The 15,330-nt window shown below is 43.0% G+C and overlaps 1 protein-coding gene across 1 annotated transcript in view; it reads right to left on the bottom strand.

Moving 5' to 3' along the window:
• Positions 1–15,330, bottom strand: part of LOC136676678 (myocyte-specific enhancer factor 2C-like) — a 73,406-nt gene that overhangs the window by 26,889 nt on the left and 31,187 nt on the right. The window contains exon 3 of the mRNA XM_066653835.1: positions 7,568–7,771. Within this exon, the coding sequence (XP_066509932.1) occupies positions 7,568–7,771 (204 nt within the window). The remainder of the gene's footprint in view (positions 1–7,567; positions 7,772–15,330) is intronic.

Genomic DNA, 15,330 nt, shown 5'->3' with positions numbered 1-15,330 from the left:
CATCTGGGATGTTCAAACATCAGGAACGGGTGTATTTCTATTGAGGAGACATGTGCAGAAGTAATTGAAGAGTACAAACATTTCTGAGGTCATGATGTTCTGCCTTTCAAGTCGGATATCTCTCTTATGTAGCTGTCCACTCTCTGTAGCCATAGCCGAAAAAGTTTGGAGCATTAGTTCTGGAAAGTTTCCGGATTTGTCCTTTCACACATGTAGCGCACAGTAGGAGATTTTCTGTGTAAAATGCCTTCTCACGGCTGGAAATGTTCCAGGTTCCTAAGGCATGGGGCGGTGCCTGTGCAGGAGATACAGTGTGATCCTCTGGAATATTACCGACAAGCACTTACTCAGACTTTACCAAGATTTTTTACTAAGGGTCCGGCAGGATAAAATCCGGGGCTCGTGTGTGAAATGTTATAACTTTGTTGAGCTGCTAGTGAGCAATGAGGAGTGAAATGGGAGGGAATGTATGGAATTCTCACTTCCATACAAATATATCCATGCCAAAATAAAATGGACAGCAACTCTGCAGCTTGCCTGGCACAAAAAAAAAATCATTCTGTTTAGTCTTTTGTCTTTTTCTTTTCGTTTTGCAAATTCTGATTTTATCAACGTTATTACTGTAAGCTGACCTGAAAAACAAGAGAGAAAGTGCATTTTCTAACTGCTGTTAAAAGGGGTTAAATGTTGAACTAATATAACCTAATAAATCCCTCTAACGACAGTATGTCTTTGTTTTGATCTTTCCCTTCTATCACTGCCCTGCTGGCGACATTACCATTGTTTTCTCTGATCCCTTCACTGAAGTCCCTGTGCCACAAGGTTAATTTGCTTAGATGGACAAAGCCTGCTTAGTGTTAAATCCCAAACCCACTGGTGAAAACCTCATGAAGGACTGATCAATCATACATCACCTCGCACTGATGACCCCAAACTGTAAAACATTCACTGTAACACATTCAAAACCAAAACACATTGATTTTTCTCTGTGTCACTTAATTGCAATAACCACAAGCACTTCAGTCTATCTGATGGTGACTGAAGGGATCTATCTGAGGAAACAGGCTTGTGCTGGGCTTTGTGAAGAAGAATGAATAGTCCTTCAGCTGCGGCGCTGCAAGAGAAACCGCTCTGGGCTAATATTCCTTCTGATGCCGGCGCCACAAATAAGCAAGAAAAGAGTTGTTTTCACGAGACAAGCACTCGGTGCTAGCAGGCTGTTGACGTGCGAGCACCCACACAAGCAAAATATCTTTTAATTAAGTCATAACGGCTACTTTGAGGAGAAATTAAACTGAAATCAGTCCAATTAATTAGCGTTCCTTGGCAACATTAAGCGTTCCGCAAGACGTTTAATGAACCTGAGTTGACGCTTCTCTGTAGTTTTTTTCTCTCCCTCCCTTCCTCCCGCAGACAGGCGACAGTGGAGGGGAGGCGGTTGCCCTGCTTGCTCCCTCTCACACATCTCAGCACATGGAGACCCATACGAGGGCAAAACATCGTGAGGGAGCTTTGCAGAATCTCATTAGCCAAGCAGGTAGTCATTAACAGAATGACCTTTGGAAATAATTACCAACCTCTCTTTTTCTTGTTCGCTGTTCCCTCAACGCCTCCTCCCTCCCTCCCCCACTCCGTCCCTCTCTCTCTCAGTCCTCCCTCCCCTCCCCTCCGCTCCTGGCTCGTTTGTCCATTCAGAAGTTGCAGCCAGGTGAGAGCAGAGGTCCTAGCCGAGATTAACAGGTGAATGTTCAGATTAAGCTAATCTGCCAGGGGAATGGGATTGGCCGGGGAAGTCACCAGTGTCTATGCCACACTACCGTGATCCGTGTGGACGGGCATGTGAGAGGACTGGAGGTGACCATGTGATCCCCATGTGTTTTCTTGTTTACCTGCCTTCTGTCACATTCAGCTGCTGGAGATCACTTTCACTCCCTCAGTTCCCGTTCAGCGCTACACCAAAAAGCAGTCCTCCAGAGATTAACGTTACAAAACTGAAGTTACATGTTACTGATTTAATGTCCACAACTAATTCTACTTCATCAGTTTTAAAACAAGAACAACACAAATAAATTTTATTGACTGAAAAAAAAAAACAGGATGCGCTGTTGTTTAACTCTGAGAAGTTAAAGTTTTTCCTTGTAGAAAAGACATTGTTTATATATTTTTTTAAACCCATAGCTTTTTAAAACAAGAAGAAAGATCTAAAATGTAGATTTGACATGTTTAGTTGATACCTCTCTGTCGGAGATAAAGTTATTTTTATGTGCGTATTATTGTCCTGGAAAGGTGAAATATATTATTTTTTTCATTGTTTCAATAATCTTGCAAATTAAACGAAAAATAAATACAATAGCAATTCATTACATTCATTATCTGTAACCCTTATCCAGTTCAGGGTCACGGTGGGTCCAGAGCCTACTTGGAATCATTGGGCGCAAGGTAGGAATACACCCTGGAGGGGGCAATTCATTACATTATTTATGCAATTATGCAACTGTATTTAAAAAGTGCTACGCATTCTTAAAGTAACGGCTCCTTTATTATATGTCCAGGGAACCATCTGGTCACCCTTACAGACATGGCCACATTATCAAAGCACTTTAGTCGTGACATGGTCAGTCTTCAGTATCACTAACTGTCTGCAGGTTTGCTAACAACAGCTGCCTAGGCTCTGCTCTAATGTGCCTCACATGTCGGACAGTCTTGCCTGGCACTCGGGGTTATAGGAAATCTATCTGCCTGTTTGAGTTTTTCATCTGCTGCCAAACAAACCATGTGCTGTATCCCTGCCAGAGGAACACTCCACAGCCTGCTCCTTCCTGCTAGTCAAAAACGAGCTCATTTTACATCACGTAAGTGCCCATAATTTGGTCTTTATTTGCAGCTTAACGTGTAATTACCTGGACCTACCCACCTTTCTTTAAGCCTGAAATGCTGGCATGCAGGAGGCTTTTAATGAGTTCTCATTTATCAAATAAAACACTCAAAAAATGTTAAAAATCTGCTAGCAGAGGCAGTTTGTTCAAGACATGATGAGGTGCCTCTTTAAAAAGAGCAAAAACAAATGACAAGAATCACTGTCTAGTCCTGCCATGTTTGATAAGGTGGATGATGAGGGCGATGTTAATTCTCAATGCTACAAACGGCAAGCTGTTCACTATATAGTACTCTATTTTGGGGATCTGATATCACACAGTTTAATATCTAGTGCATAAAATTGGGCAATTTTCATAGGTAATGTCCAAGCCGTGTACGCTCACAGGTGTGGAATACTCATTATAAACTCTGCGTTACCTAGAAAGGTGAATTTTCTCCTAGGTGGGGTCACATAAATAATATTAATTAGGCTAATTATGCTACCATAAAAGAGGAATGAAAGTTATTAATTACTGCTTAAGAAGTTGCGACTGACAACTACTTTTAAGCAGTAATATATAATAATTATTCAGTGTATAATTTCTGTCCTTTTTTGTGTAAAGCATTCCTGTTTTTAAAGACAATTCTCAAAGTATTACGGGAGTTTGCCGTTTGGAACATATTCTGTGTTTTATATCATGGATGATCTGCTGAGAGGCATGGCATTGGCGTTGGTATTTATGCAGGAGAATATGATGACAGTCACAGAATGATGAGTAATCCCTGTACTGTGTAAAATTGTTTACTTGGATCATGATAAATTTTGTCTCATGTTTGTGAGCTGCATTTTCTCCAGTGTTGGAAATGTTGAGTATTGTGCCGTTTCAAAAACAAGGATCAATTTGTTGGGATTTTTCTTTTGGGTTGGCATCGTTTTAACCAATTCAGGTCAGAATGGGTTCGCTGAAGGATTATCGCATTTAATGCGGGTGTCTTCCATTTCCTCCAAGTGATAAAATACACATAACAGGATTGCAGGGGAAAAAGATGGCTTGGCTTTTATGCGTTTTTGCATAAATTGTCCCCGTCTAAGACGGCTCTGCCTGAGCAAAGTATCTCTCCATCTCTGGTATAACTCCTGTTTGTCTGTCTCCTCCTCTGGACGTACTGTATATGGGCTCTTATTATAGCCTGCTAGGCTGGCAGGCGTGGGGGTATTTTTTTCTTTTGGGTTAAAAGAGGAAAGGGCCTGACCCCAGAGAGCGGAGATAAAAATTGAGCGAAAGGAAGGGGAGAGCGGAAAAGAAAGCGAGCTGATGAGAGCCGGGGCGAGGGAGCAGGGCCTCCAGCCCCTCGTAAACACAGCTAAAGAGGCCGGGCCGAGCCTGGCGCTGCCACTCTCCCAGCGACGCTAATTATCAACCAAAGACATGCTAATTACACAGAGCTTTATTGCTAATGTAGCAGGCCGCTCTTCAAGACGCCCACACGCTGCGCCCGGCTCCCCTGCCTCTCCTTATCCTCCCACTGCACCCCCTGAGGCACGCCAGGCGAAGACAGGAAAGACTGCCTGAGAGTGTGTGTTTTATCCTTGTGTGAGTATGTGTGTGTGTGTTTTATCCTGTTGTGTGCCTTTAATTCCGCGTATGTATGTGTGTTCACTTGTACAATGCAGAATCTCTATCGGCGGATATAGACAATTAAGTAGATGCGTGTATGTTTGTCACAGATGTATGTCTCTCTAGCAGTACGAGTACACACACAATAACGCTCCCCCACTGAAGCTCAAAGCTGCTCTGGGGCACTGGCAAACCCTCCACCACCCCACGGGCCCAGCTCCAGCTCCAACACCTCACCACCCCCCCCTCAGCCCACCCTGAGGCCTCATCCCCATCCTGCCATCACAACAGGAAGTCTGCTTTGTTCCTCCTTACCTCCCACCACCCACGTCCCCCGGCCGTGATGTAACCTAGCAGCAGAGAAAACGGCCCTGCAGGAGCCCGCCTGCTCAGCCTCACGCAAATCCAGTTAGCTCAGCCACCTTAACCGCGCTCCCAATCGATTTCTCCCAGCCCAAATGTGCCAGGACGGAGACCCGGCTACCGAGCTAGTGCCAGCTCTTCTCGAAGTGAGGGAAGACTTTGACGAGAGTGCGCTCCTTTTTTTTTCACAGCACTTAGCCTCAGTCGTTTGCAGCAATTCTCCTCTGGTGGTTAGAGTTACTCGTGTCGCGAGGCACTGCCAAAACACCGACGTTCAGGATTTTGGTTTGTTTATTCCACTTTTCAGTAGGTCACAGCTCTTCTAACATATCCTCTAGCAGTCTGAACACTGGGCCAATTTGGAATTTGCGTTCTCCACAATAACAGTCATGGATGACATGAAGGTTATTGACTGCTGCACTGGAAGTGAGCAGAATATCGAGACCCAAAAAGGCACCGCCACTTGGTTTCAGAGGTGGCTTTTATTTTCTCTCCTGCCTCACATGTATTGTATTTAAATGTAAAAATAGTCTGCCACAACGTCTAGTGCGCCTTATCTTAGCACTTAGAGGATAGTAATGCACTTATGTGCTTCAGTTTCGGGGAAATTACAAAGTGAACCAAGACAATTTATAAATCATTCCCTGGCCAAAGATCAGGTCCAGACAAGGTTAAAAGTGTATATCTATACAAGCGTCTATAATGCATTAATGGGCTGTAGTAGTCTGTTGGCCACACTTGGAGAGCATCACTGCTTGTTATCCTGGAAATATAATGCAGCAAATGAGCTTAATCATCTGTTGACATCTGTCTGGCATAAACTCTGTGCTAGGAACAAAACCATAAGGCATGAATCTTCAGTCACTGCATTTGCATTTGCATTACAGATCATCTCTGCATCAAGACCTGTATTAGGCTGTCCTACTCGATTCTTCCACAAAGGGTTTACTGTGTGTGCACGAATCTCTTAAAATTATGAATATACACTATTAAGTCAAAGAAAAAAAAACTCAATTTATGGCAATACTGCGCAAATGAAAAAAGCCTGTGTACACACAGGCTTGTGTGAAATGGAGATGAGAAAAGGGACTGAGGGAAAGCTTGCTGAGACTCTGGAGAGTTCATGCAATATTTCAGAGAGAGTGAGAGTGGAAAGAAATGTTGACAGAAATAAAAAAAAAAACACATGCTTTAAACACAGCCTGAATCAATGACAAAGTAGAAAATGATTTCAGTGCCATTTAACGGCAGTGGAGATACATCTGTCAGGTCTGGTTAATCGCTTCTGCCACTCTTTTCTAGACTGTCAGTGGAAGAAAAATCTCATTTACATTCTTTCAGTGGAGCCATAATTTTTGGAATACGACAAAACAAGAACGTCACATGGAATGCGAGGTTTAGTCTCATCTCAAGGACAAGGTGGGAAACTTCAAAGCTGGAAATAAACAGACCAAAATCGGAAGTTTCTCAGTAACTTGGATTTCCAAACACGGAGGGGGGCGGGGGCAGCGGCGTGCAGTGGTTTCCAAAACCGAGCCAACGAGCCTATGCAAGGACGACTTATTTATTACTGTTGTGTCTAAGCTAAGCTATGCTTTGAGGACCACATCCTTGATCTACCTGTTTTGGAAAAGGGCTAGATGAGGTAGCGCTTTGGCTTAGAATGGCACACAGAGTATCTACTTCCATAAGCTCCTAAGTGTCTCAGCAGCCCACCTTTGCCTATGGGGAAAGCCTGTTGTGTAACCAGCTAACAACAGGCTTAAGGTTAACTCTTGGATGTCTGCCTCATGACTGGCTGCTGTCACGGCCATTTAGCGCAGAGCTGAACCCAGCTTTGGTTTTAGAAGTGGAGCTATCACGTGCCCAACAAACAACACGTCACTGAGGCCAGAGAGCCATAGGAGGCTTTAGAAGGGGACAGAGAGGACACGAGGTGGACAGAGACTGGTTGGATGACAGGGAGTGTGTGTCATATGCACTGACTACTCTTTGTTTGCTAAAAGGAGGAGCAGAAGTCTGTTCTCTAGGGACACTCCATAATCACCCTTCCCTTATATACATACCAGTGTTTACATGGGGGAGACTGTCAACCCAGTAATCAGTAATGGATAGTTGGTATATATATATATATATATATATATATATATATGTGTGTGTGTGTGTGTGTGTGTGTGTGTGTGTGTGTGTGTGTGTGTGTGTATGTATGTGTGTGTATCACTGTAAAGTATAACAGTAGTTACTTAAGCTCTCTTTGTAATAACCATGCACATGATGCTTGTTTTCATTTCCATAGTTTTCCCATTATTTTAAGAACTCCACTTACCTTTTGCATTGTGTCACGACGAACCAACAAATAGAACTGTCTCGAAAATGTCTCACATTTTCTTCTATTACAGATAAAATGATCATTTCTTCTCTACTTCTTTTGCTTTTTCAGAGATACATATTTTACACAAGGAGGCCAACTGTAGAATTGTCAACTTGCCCAAAGGTTCTTGTATGTATAGGTGTATGAGGTGTTCCTGCCTGAGCTGGGAACTGAACCATAGTCTACCAGTGATGTTAACAGAGACGTTAGCTATTGAGCTATATGTAATATTAAATATATATATATATATTGTCTGTCAAACATCTATCTACTCCATTTATCTCCCAGTCCTGTTGTTGTACGTCTACATCTATGTATCATTTAGGTGGCGTAGGTTGAGGGGGTGGGGTTCACTCACCTCCACAATGTCAGAGTTGGTCCTGCTCTCGTGGGGCTCGTTGTACTCAGTGTACTTCAGCAGAACTTTGTCCATGTCGGTGCTGGCGTACTGGAAGAGCTTGTTGGTACTGTTGAAGATGATGAGGGCGATTTCGCAGTCACACAGCACACTCAGCTCATAGGCTTTCTTCATCAGGCCAAACTTCCTCTTTGTGAACGTCACCTGCAAGTGGGAGGGGGTGGAGAGAATGGAGAGAGAGAGAGAAAGAGAGAGAGAGAGGTTAGAAAGGTATATGAAGATGAATGTTTTGTGTGTGTGTGTGTGTGTGTGTGTTTTGATTTGCAGGAATATTGTCTTGGATCTCCTTGGCTCCTGAGTTGCCCCGTATATAATACTACTGTTGGAAAATCAATGCCTTCCTTTTTCTTTTTTGTTCGTCCAAAATGTCTGGGAAAACAGACGCTGGCGTAATAAGACTTTTTCCAACCATAAATCAAACAGAGTTTAAGGAAAGAAATTTTTCATTTCTGATCTTACAATGCAAGTCAAGCCTCTAGTCTTACCATTATGTGCTTAAACAACAGAAATGCATAAAGAGTCAACACCTAGCAGAGCAAATGATGATTTATTACAAGCCCCTGATAAACCTCATGTGCCCTTTTTAATAATGATTACAAAAAAATAAATAAATACATTCAAAATTAAATAAGAAATAATTATAATTATGTCAAACAGACTATAGTTCTATATGAATTGAACCGGAAGCATGAGGGTGTTGCTAAAGCAGAGGAAAGAAGGCCATTAAAACTTTCCGGAAAAAGTGGAACAGCCCTCTGCAGACAAATGGACACACTCCAATGCTCACGAAACATGATGTGTATCACAATATTGCATTTTTTCAGAAGTTTCCACACAAGCTGGAAATGAAAGCAAGCTCCATGTGTATCATAAAACTCAACATAACAAGAGAAAAAAAATCTAAACATTAAAAACATGTATGCAGTTAATTTTTGCCTCTAAAAGTCCTGACAATGCATTCACAATTTTGGACAGATGCAATTTATCACCCTAACAATAACACATTGTAACATCTCACACACAATCCATAATCTCTCAGCAATCGCTACACAGACAGGTGTCTTCTCAGAAGGCGCTCTCATCTATCAAATTAGAAACATTATAAATAATCGCCTGCACCCTTGGACTTGTGAGTGCCACGGCATGCTCTGAGCAACACAGGCGAAGCTCTAGTGAAACCACAAGGCTGATGTGACTTGTGGCAAAGGATCATGGCTCAGCGAAGTCCTACATCTCCCACAGTGTTTGACTTTAACGGCAGGGCTGGGAGCTCTGAGTTCACATGGAACTGCAGCTGAGTGGCGGCAAGCATCAGAAAACTGTTTGTGTTTGGCTTACAGCTCTGATATTGCACTAAAGATTGTGGTGAAGCACTTAGCCGAGCAGAGTCCTAGCAGAACAGTCCCTGTCAGGATCCAGCGATGGTGTTCTATACTAAAACTATTCTAGTGAACACCTGTTTTGTTTGCATGGGTTGGTTTGAGAACTCAGGAAAGCTAAATAATTAAAAGGGCAGGAGGGAAGAGGAATAGGGAGTAGGTCTTTGGAGCCTGCATTAAAATTATGCACAAACACATCGAATAATCAGCTACGTGTGCCAGAAATGAAGCTTCACAATTTAATCTCTCATTACCCCTCTTTTCTCTTGCCGTGACACTCTTCAAGTGCAAAACAAAGAAGCTACGCTGCAAAGCCAATTACCTGGTAACGTTTAATAGAAGGGTAAACATGTTAGCTGCGAGACACCACCCTATACCTTCCACTTGCTGATACACAACTGTTGTATTATTTCAGAGACAATGCACACCTCAGGAACGCTGACGAAAAAAAATAAATAAATCATTACAAAATGTGCTGTTAATTGTATCACCAAACAGAGAGGAGTCTGACATGTGGTGCGTTTCGGATGTGGGAGATTTCAAGACCGCGCACAACACCCACACACATTTTTCCACGCACCTACACCTGCCTCCCTCACACGGATGCCATCCTATGGGTGACAGTAGCAGGGTACAGGCGGCCTCTCCCGCTGACAGCTACGGTAAAATAAAATCTTGTCAGCGGCCCTGTGCCATTCCTCTTCGCTGAGCCATAAGGGAAGTGATTATGTTTTGATTAGGTCTCATCAGCGAGGTTCATTAGGGAAAGCTCGGAGAACACCATCGATTGTTTTGACAGTTCTACTTCTATTAAAGAAGAAGGCCAAGGTAGAGACAAGAGCTTTCTGCAGAAAGTTGTCGCCCCGGAGCCCGCTGGCTGTGTGTGAAGTTTCCTCACGATGCTGTCGCTGACTCATTCTGTAGCTGCCGATAAGAATGTGAAACCTGGGTTTTTAATTATTTATTTATTTTTTTGCCTTTCCTGCCATGTCAGGGCGCTCTTGGAGCTCAGTGCACACATTCGAAAGCAACCAGTGTTGCATTGTGTATCGAGAAATGCAAACTACACACATTGTTGTCAGGATGTACAGTTTAAAAGAAAAAAAACTAAGACAGATAACTTGCATTAGCTGGCCTGTAAAACCCTCTACTAAACATTTGCTGGACCTGTTTATAGCCACTGAATTGTCCTGCATTGTCCTGGTATTGTCCTGTACCCTACAACAGACGATGGTACATGAGAAAGCTTCTTTCTTGGACGTTATCTCTCCATACAACTTGGTTAAGTTGAATTAAATGGTTAGTGCACAGAAGGGATTTATGGTTTTCTCACAAATATCTAACCTATGTCTTATGTTGTAGCTACAGAAAACAAACGCTATTGTTAATATTCACACTTCAAAATGATGCTCCTACAAGGGTTCTATATAGAACCGTGAACACTTGAAGGACCTTTCACATGATTAAAGGCTTCCTTCCATTGTGAAAGGGCTCTTCAGACTGATGGAGAATGCGCTATAAATGCATACTATAGATAAAGCACTTTTAAGAAAAGGTTTCTTCTATGGCTACAACATCAAGCTTGTTACAACAGTAGAACCATTTTGGTGCCATATAGAACTCTTTTCAAAATGTGCCGTATAAGACCATCTATAGCACAATCTCCATCAAATTGAAGAACCCCTTCACGATGCAAAAAAAGCTTTAACCAAAATTCAAAAGTCTCTTAGTTCTATATAGGACCGTTTCCTTTAATAAAGAACCCTTGTAGAACCATCATTTTTAAGAGTGCTGCGTTTTCAACCAAGCCCCACCTAGAGCGCATGACTTACAGTAAAACCCTTGCACTTGCATTTCAACAAGACATAGTCAAGAAATGAGTTAAGGACATTGACTATTCTGGAAGAGCCCTGAGAATAAATGGAGACTACCAGCTACAGACAGTGACATGTACTCAAAGATGTCACTATCATAACTTCATTTGTTTTTTTTTTTTCTTTTCCTAGGAAAAGGTCAAAAATTCAGCCCTTCCTGACAAGACTTCTGAGAATCCTAGTATGATCTGGCCTTTGCCCTTTTCATTGTGTGTTGGGTGTACTTCCCTTTAGATTACTTTCAAATCAACAGTACTGTGCTAAAGTGTTAGTCACCTGAGAAAAAGATTTAAAAAGCTATTTATCTGAACAGGAAAAGTTCACAAACAAACAAACAAATAAAAAGAATAAAACCTAATAATATTAAAGCAGTAAGTGTGATATTCTCTGTGTGAAAGTGTTGGTTTAACCCTTTCCAGATCTCTACTTTTTGGCAGTTTGAGGTTTTAGTTTGGTTTTAGCAGTTAACAAATAGTTCTTTATGTTAAATCAAGTGTGCTGTTGATTTAACAAATCCATATGATTAAGTATAATATCTGAAAACAAACTTTGTTATTCATACTTCCCTCACAACACATCTACTGCTGAAAAAAATCCTTTTACTTTCTCTGTATTCATGTTGTGGTATTCATGGTAATTATACATAATTAAATACAAGCCCTACACTTTTGGAGAAGATAATATATATATATATAATTTAAAATATCAACAATAAACTTAGTTTCCCGAGAGACTTTTGCACAATACTAGATATCTGTGTTCTTCCTTCCGTTAAACATTCTCTTTCATCCATCAGCAACAACAACAGACCAAAATATATCTGAATGTGGTCATAACGCACCTATATTGCCATTGGATTAAATACAGAAGCAAAAAAAAAACCTTACATTAAAAACTGACTGGCAATGTCCTTGAGACACGGTGGTATTCAAACAAATCACATCCTCTCTGGCCCTTCAAAGTTATCCCTTCTGCTGCTACTGCTGTAACGGCAGATCACAAGAGCCCAGTGTATGATTCTCTTCTTTTCTCCAGTTCCCTGCTGAACCTGCTGCCACATTGTCATGCCTCACTCTTCCTGATGCTTTGGAGCTTTTGGCAAGCCACAGTGTTAATTGCTGAAAATGGCACCTTCTCCACTATGTGGTGAGTGGGTGAGAACAGTCAGGAGCTTTCTGAAAATCATCTGTGAGAAGGGTGACTGGTGACCATGGACTGAAAACCTAAAAATGTCAGATATACATCTAAACACACGCTCCTGTAAGTAAAATGCCTAGTCTACAATTTGAGGTCGGGACCATGATCAATTGAGCTGAATAAAATTCCCAAAACTAACCAAGGGAATGGGTGAGGAATCCGGAGAAATGAGGTCAGCAGCAGTCTGACTCCCTGCCCTGTATGTGAGGGGGTTGGAGACAGGGGGTCAGGAAGCACATTTGTGTGCATTTCCTCTCATAACAGGAAGTGCCTGACGGCTTCCCCTTCACAATGGCTTCGCTTCTGCTTCCCGCCTCCCGGGCTCTCTGTTTTCCCCGGGGGGGAGTTCCTCCGGAGAACAGAGACAGAGAGGACGAGCAGCCATTTGTCACCATGCTCCCCCCCCCCCCCCCCCCAACCCCTGCCCTCTTACTGAATCGCCCACATGCTGCACCCACACCCTGGGGACCCTGCTCCCCTCAACTGCCCTTCACAGACGTCTTAATTGGAGGTATGTGTGCGTAAGCTGGCAATGGAGCCTTTGTATGACTTTTGTGTCTTTATTATTCTGACTTCAACACCATCTACACACCCTTTGCATCCCTTTGGCTGCTTCTGCCAAAGCTGGGTGACCTAGATTCAAGGAAAATGAAAACAACAAGTGGATAATAAAAAGCGAACAAAGTGGGAAATATTAAGCAATTCATATTTAATAGAAATGAGGCTTGGGATAAAAACTTGAAAAACAAATGAGTGTGACATACTGATGTTAATGTAACTGTTTATAGAGCAAATAGCTGAACGAACATGGCCAGACTGACCGTTATTCCAGCTGACAGTGCAAACTGAATGCAACGTGTAGGTGAATAAGAAGCAAATAAAATCAGCATGCAAAGAAAAAGAGGAAGAGACACTATAATGAGAAAAAAGAAGGAATGACAATTAATGCAAGAGGAAGTAAATATGTGGAAGACAAATTCAAAGAAGAGATTTGGAGAAGATAGGCCCTGATGAAACGGAAGGGAATATTTGAAGATAAAGAAGAAGAAGAAGAAGAAGAAGAAGAAAATCTAAGCACATTGCCTTTTTTTGGGGAGAGACAGAGGCAGAGGAAGCGATCAGAAGAGCAAGGTGGGAATCGGAAGAAGGTGAGTAGGGGTGATGGGATACCCAGAGGGCCTCATTATTTTCCTGCTGTTAATTTCACTCAAACTGTTTCACACCTCTCCGCTGTTGATTGGAGAGACATCTCTGTTGTCACGGGTGCCGGGATCCAGCTCCTTCTCAATGCCATCACTCCACCAAGCTCAGATGAAGAGAAAAGTTACTGAACCCTACCGAATGCAGAGTTGAATGCCTTAGCCAAGTCATTTACTGGAGGTAGAACCACATCAAGTGCCTACAGATGCCAGCGAATAAGAACAAATAGTTTCAAATGAGACTTGTTTGATTCCTGGCCTAGGCGTGTACTGTACCCCACACGCCGGCTGTCTTATGGAGATAGGGCTTTTGATCAAGGTACGATGCCTTAGGGACACCAGAGAAGTGCCTTCTTTATGCAAATGTTTTCCAAGAGCTAGTGGAAATGGCACAGACAGCACCAACAATGTGAGACTTGCCCCTCCCTGTACACTCAGTATTCTCTGCATTAATTAGGCTAATAATCATGACTTACAATAACCGCCACTGCTTTGGTCCTGACTTGTTTAAAAGGGTCTTCTCCTCGAAGCACAACAGCTCAGCTGCAAACCATTTATCCTTCCTATGACTAATGACTACATCCCCCATCCTGCCACGCTGCCATCAGGGGCCACTTCGTCCTGGCCTCTCCTGACCTGGCCCAAGTCTGGCCTGCCACCCGACCAGATGGATCACAACCCAACATTAGCCACCCTTCATTAGGCTCAATTAAAGGCGGCTCCAATGCTACTGCATCTAGATCGGCAATGAGATGGCGTTTTTTGAGAATATAAAAATGAATTAACTTAATTCATACAGCATCTGTTTTGCTTGTTATATGACACACAGCGAAATGTCCTATAAATATAATATATAATAAAGTGAGGGCTGCCACACGACGCGTGGAGCTCAAGTTATGGATGCAAGCAAGAGAGATTCTAGCAGGCAGCAGATGCTAGCTAGCGCTGCAGCTAACGCGCTTTATGACACAGGGGGTCCTTTCATGTGATGCGCCCGGGAAAAGTGCTTGAGTGGCCGGGGGGCACAGAGCCAGGCAGCGCACACTGATGCCCTCTGTCTGGACATCTGGGCAGCCAGTCAACACAGGGGAGGCCTGCTGGAGGTGCCTGTGCTCTGGGGAAGTGTTTTTGGGGGGGGGGTCAGCGATGGAGGCCGAAGTGGCCGCCCAGGGCGATGGAGGTCTGGTGCCCACAGGCATGGCGCCACAGGCAGGGTGGCCGGACGAAGGCCTGCCACTCCGATGTTGGTGATAAAAGGAGAGGGATGATGAGCAAAGACACGAGGTGCGCAGATTTCAGAGCGCTTTTTCAGAATCTTTCTTTTTGGAACCCATGCCAGCTTTAGGCAATGTTGAGATAAGTGGTCCTTTTTGTTTTCCTGCTCTTTGAGGTGGCCTCATATTCCGGGCTAACGAATCAAATAAACCACCCTTTTATTTCGTCCTTAAACCGTCTTAATGTCTTAGAATTCAGGTCGGGACAGGGTGCGCTCTGAGCAAATGCTATGTTCATTCTGAACAGGAGATCACAGAATTTGTATTCATGCAGTTCAGGCATGATACAAAGAAGAGGCCATAAGAATTTGCGGGTTAGGATTCGTTCCTTGGGCAAATACGGCTTATTCCACCACTTCTTTTTCACTCAGCGAGAAAATAGCAAATGCTTACCATGGAATCGGACGCAGGATCTTACGGCATTTGCATGAAAGCCCTGCAAACATCTCAAGAATGCTGCACCAAAGGTAACACCATTGAAGGAGGCAGTTATTTATTTTGCTTTGGTATGGAAAGATTTCCTTAAAGGGGAAGTGAAAATATGCAAAGGCCCAGTCACGACTTCTACAAATTGAGAGCGAGGGGTGGGGGAGGGGAAAGGAAAAAGAAAAAAAAGAAAGAAAAAAAAAAGTTTATGAGTCAAAGGTCCCCCATTCTTGTCTTGTGATGTCCGTCTTCATGGTTTCCTTGCATCATACAGACCTTGCTTGTTTGCTGCAGTCATTAAAATGTGTGAATGTGGGAGGACCACTGTCTTTAGTGACCTCTGTTCTAGCTACC

The sequence above is a fragment of the Hoplias malabaricus genome, chromosome X2, assembly GCF_029633855.1.
Source record: "Hoplias malabaricus isolate fHopMal1 chromosome X2, fHopMal1.hap1, whole genome shotgun sequence".
NCBI lineage: Eukaryota > Metazoa > Chordata > Actinopteri > Characiformes > Erythrinidae > Hoplias > Hoplias malabaricus.
This window is presented reverse-complemented; position numbering and strand designations above follow the sequence as displayed.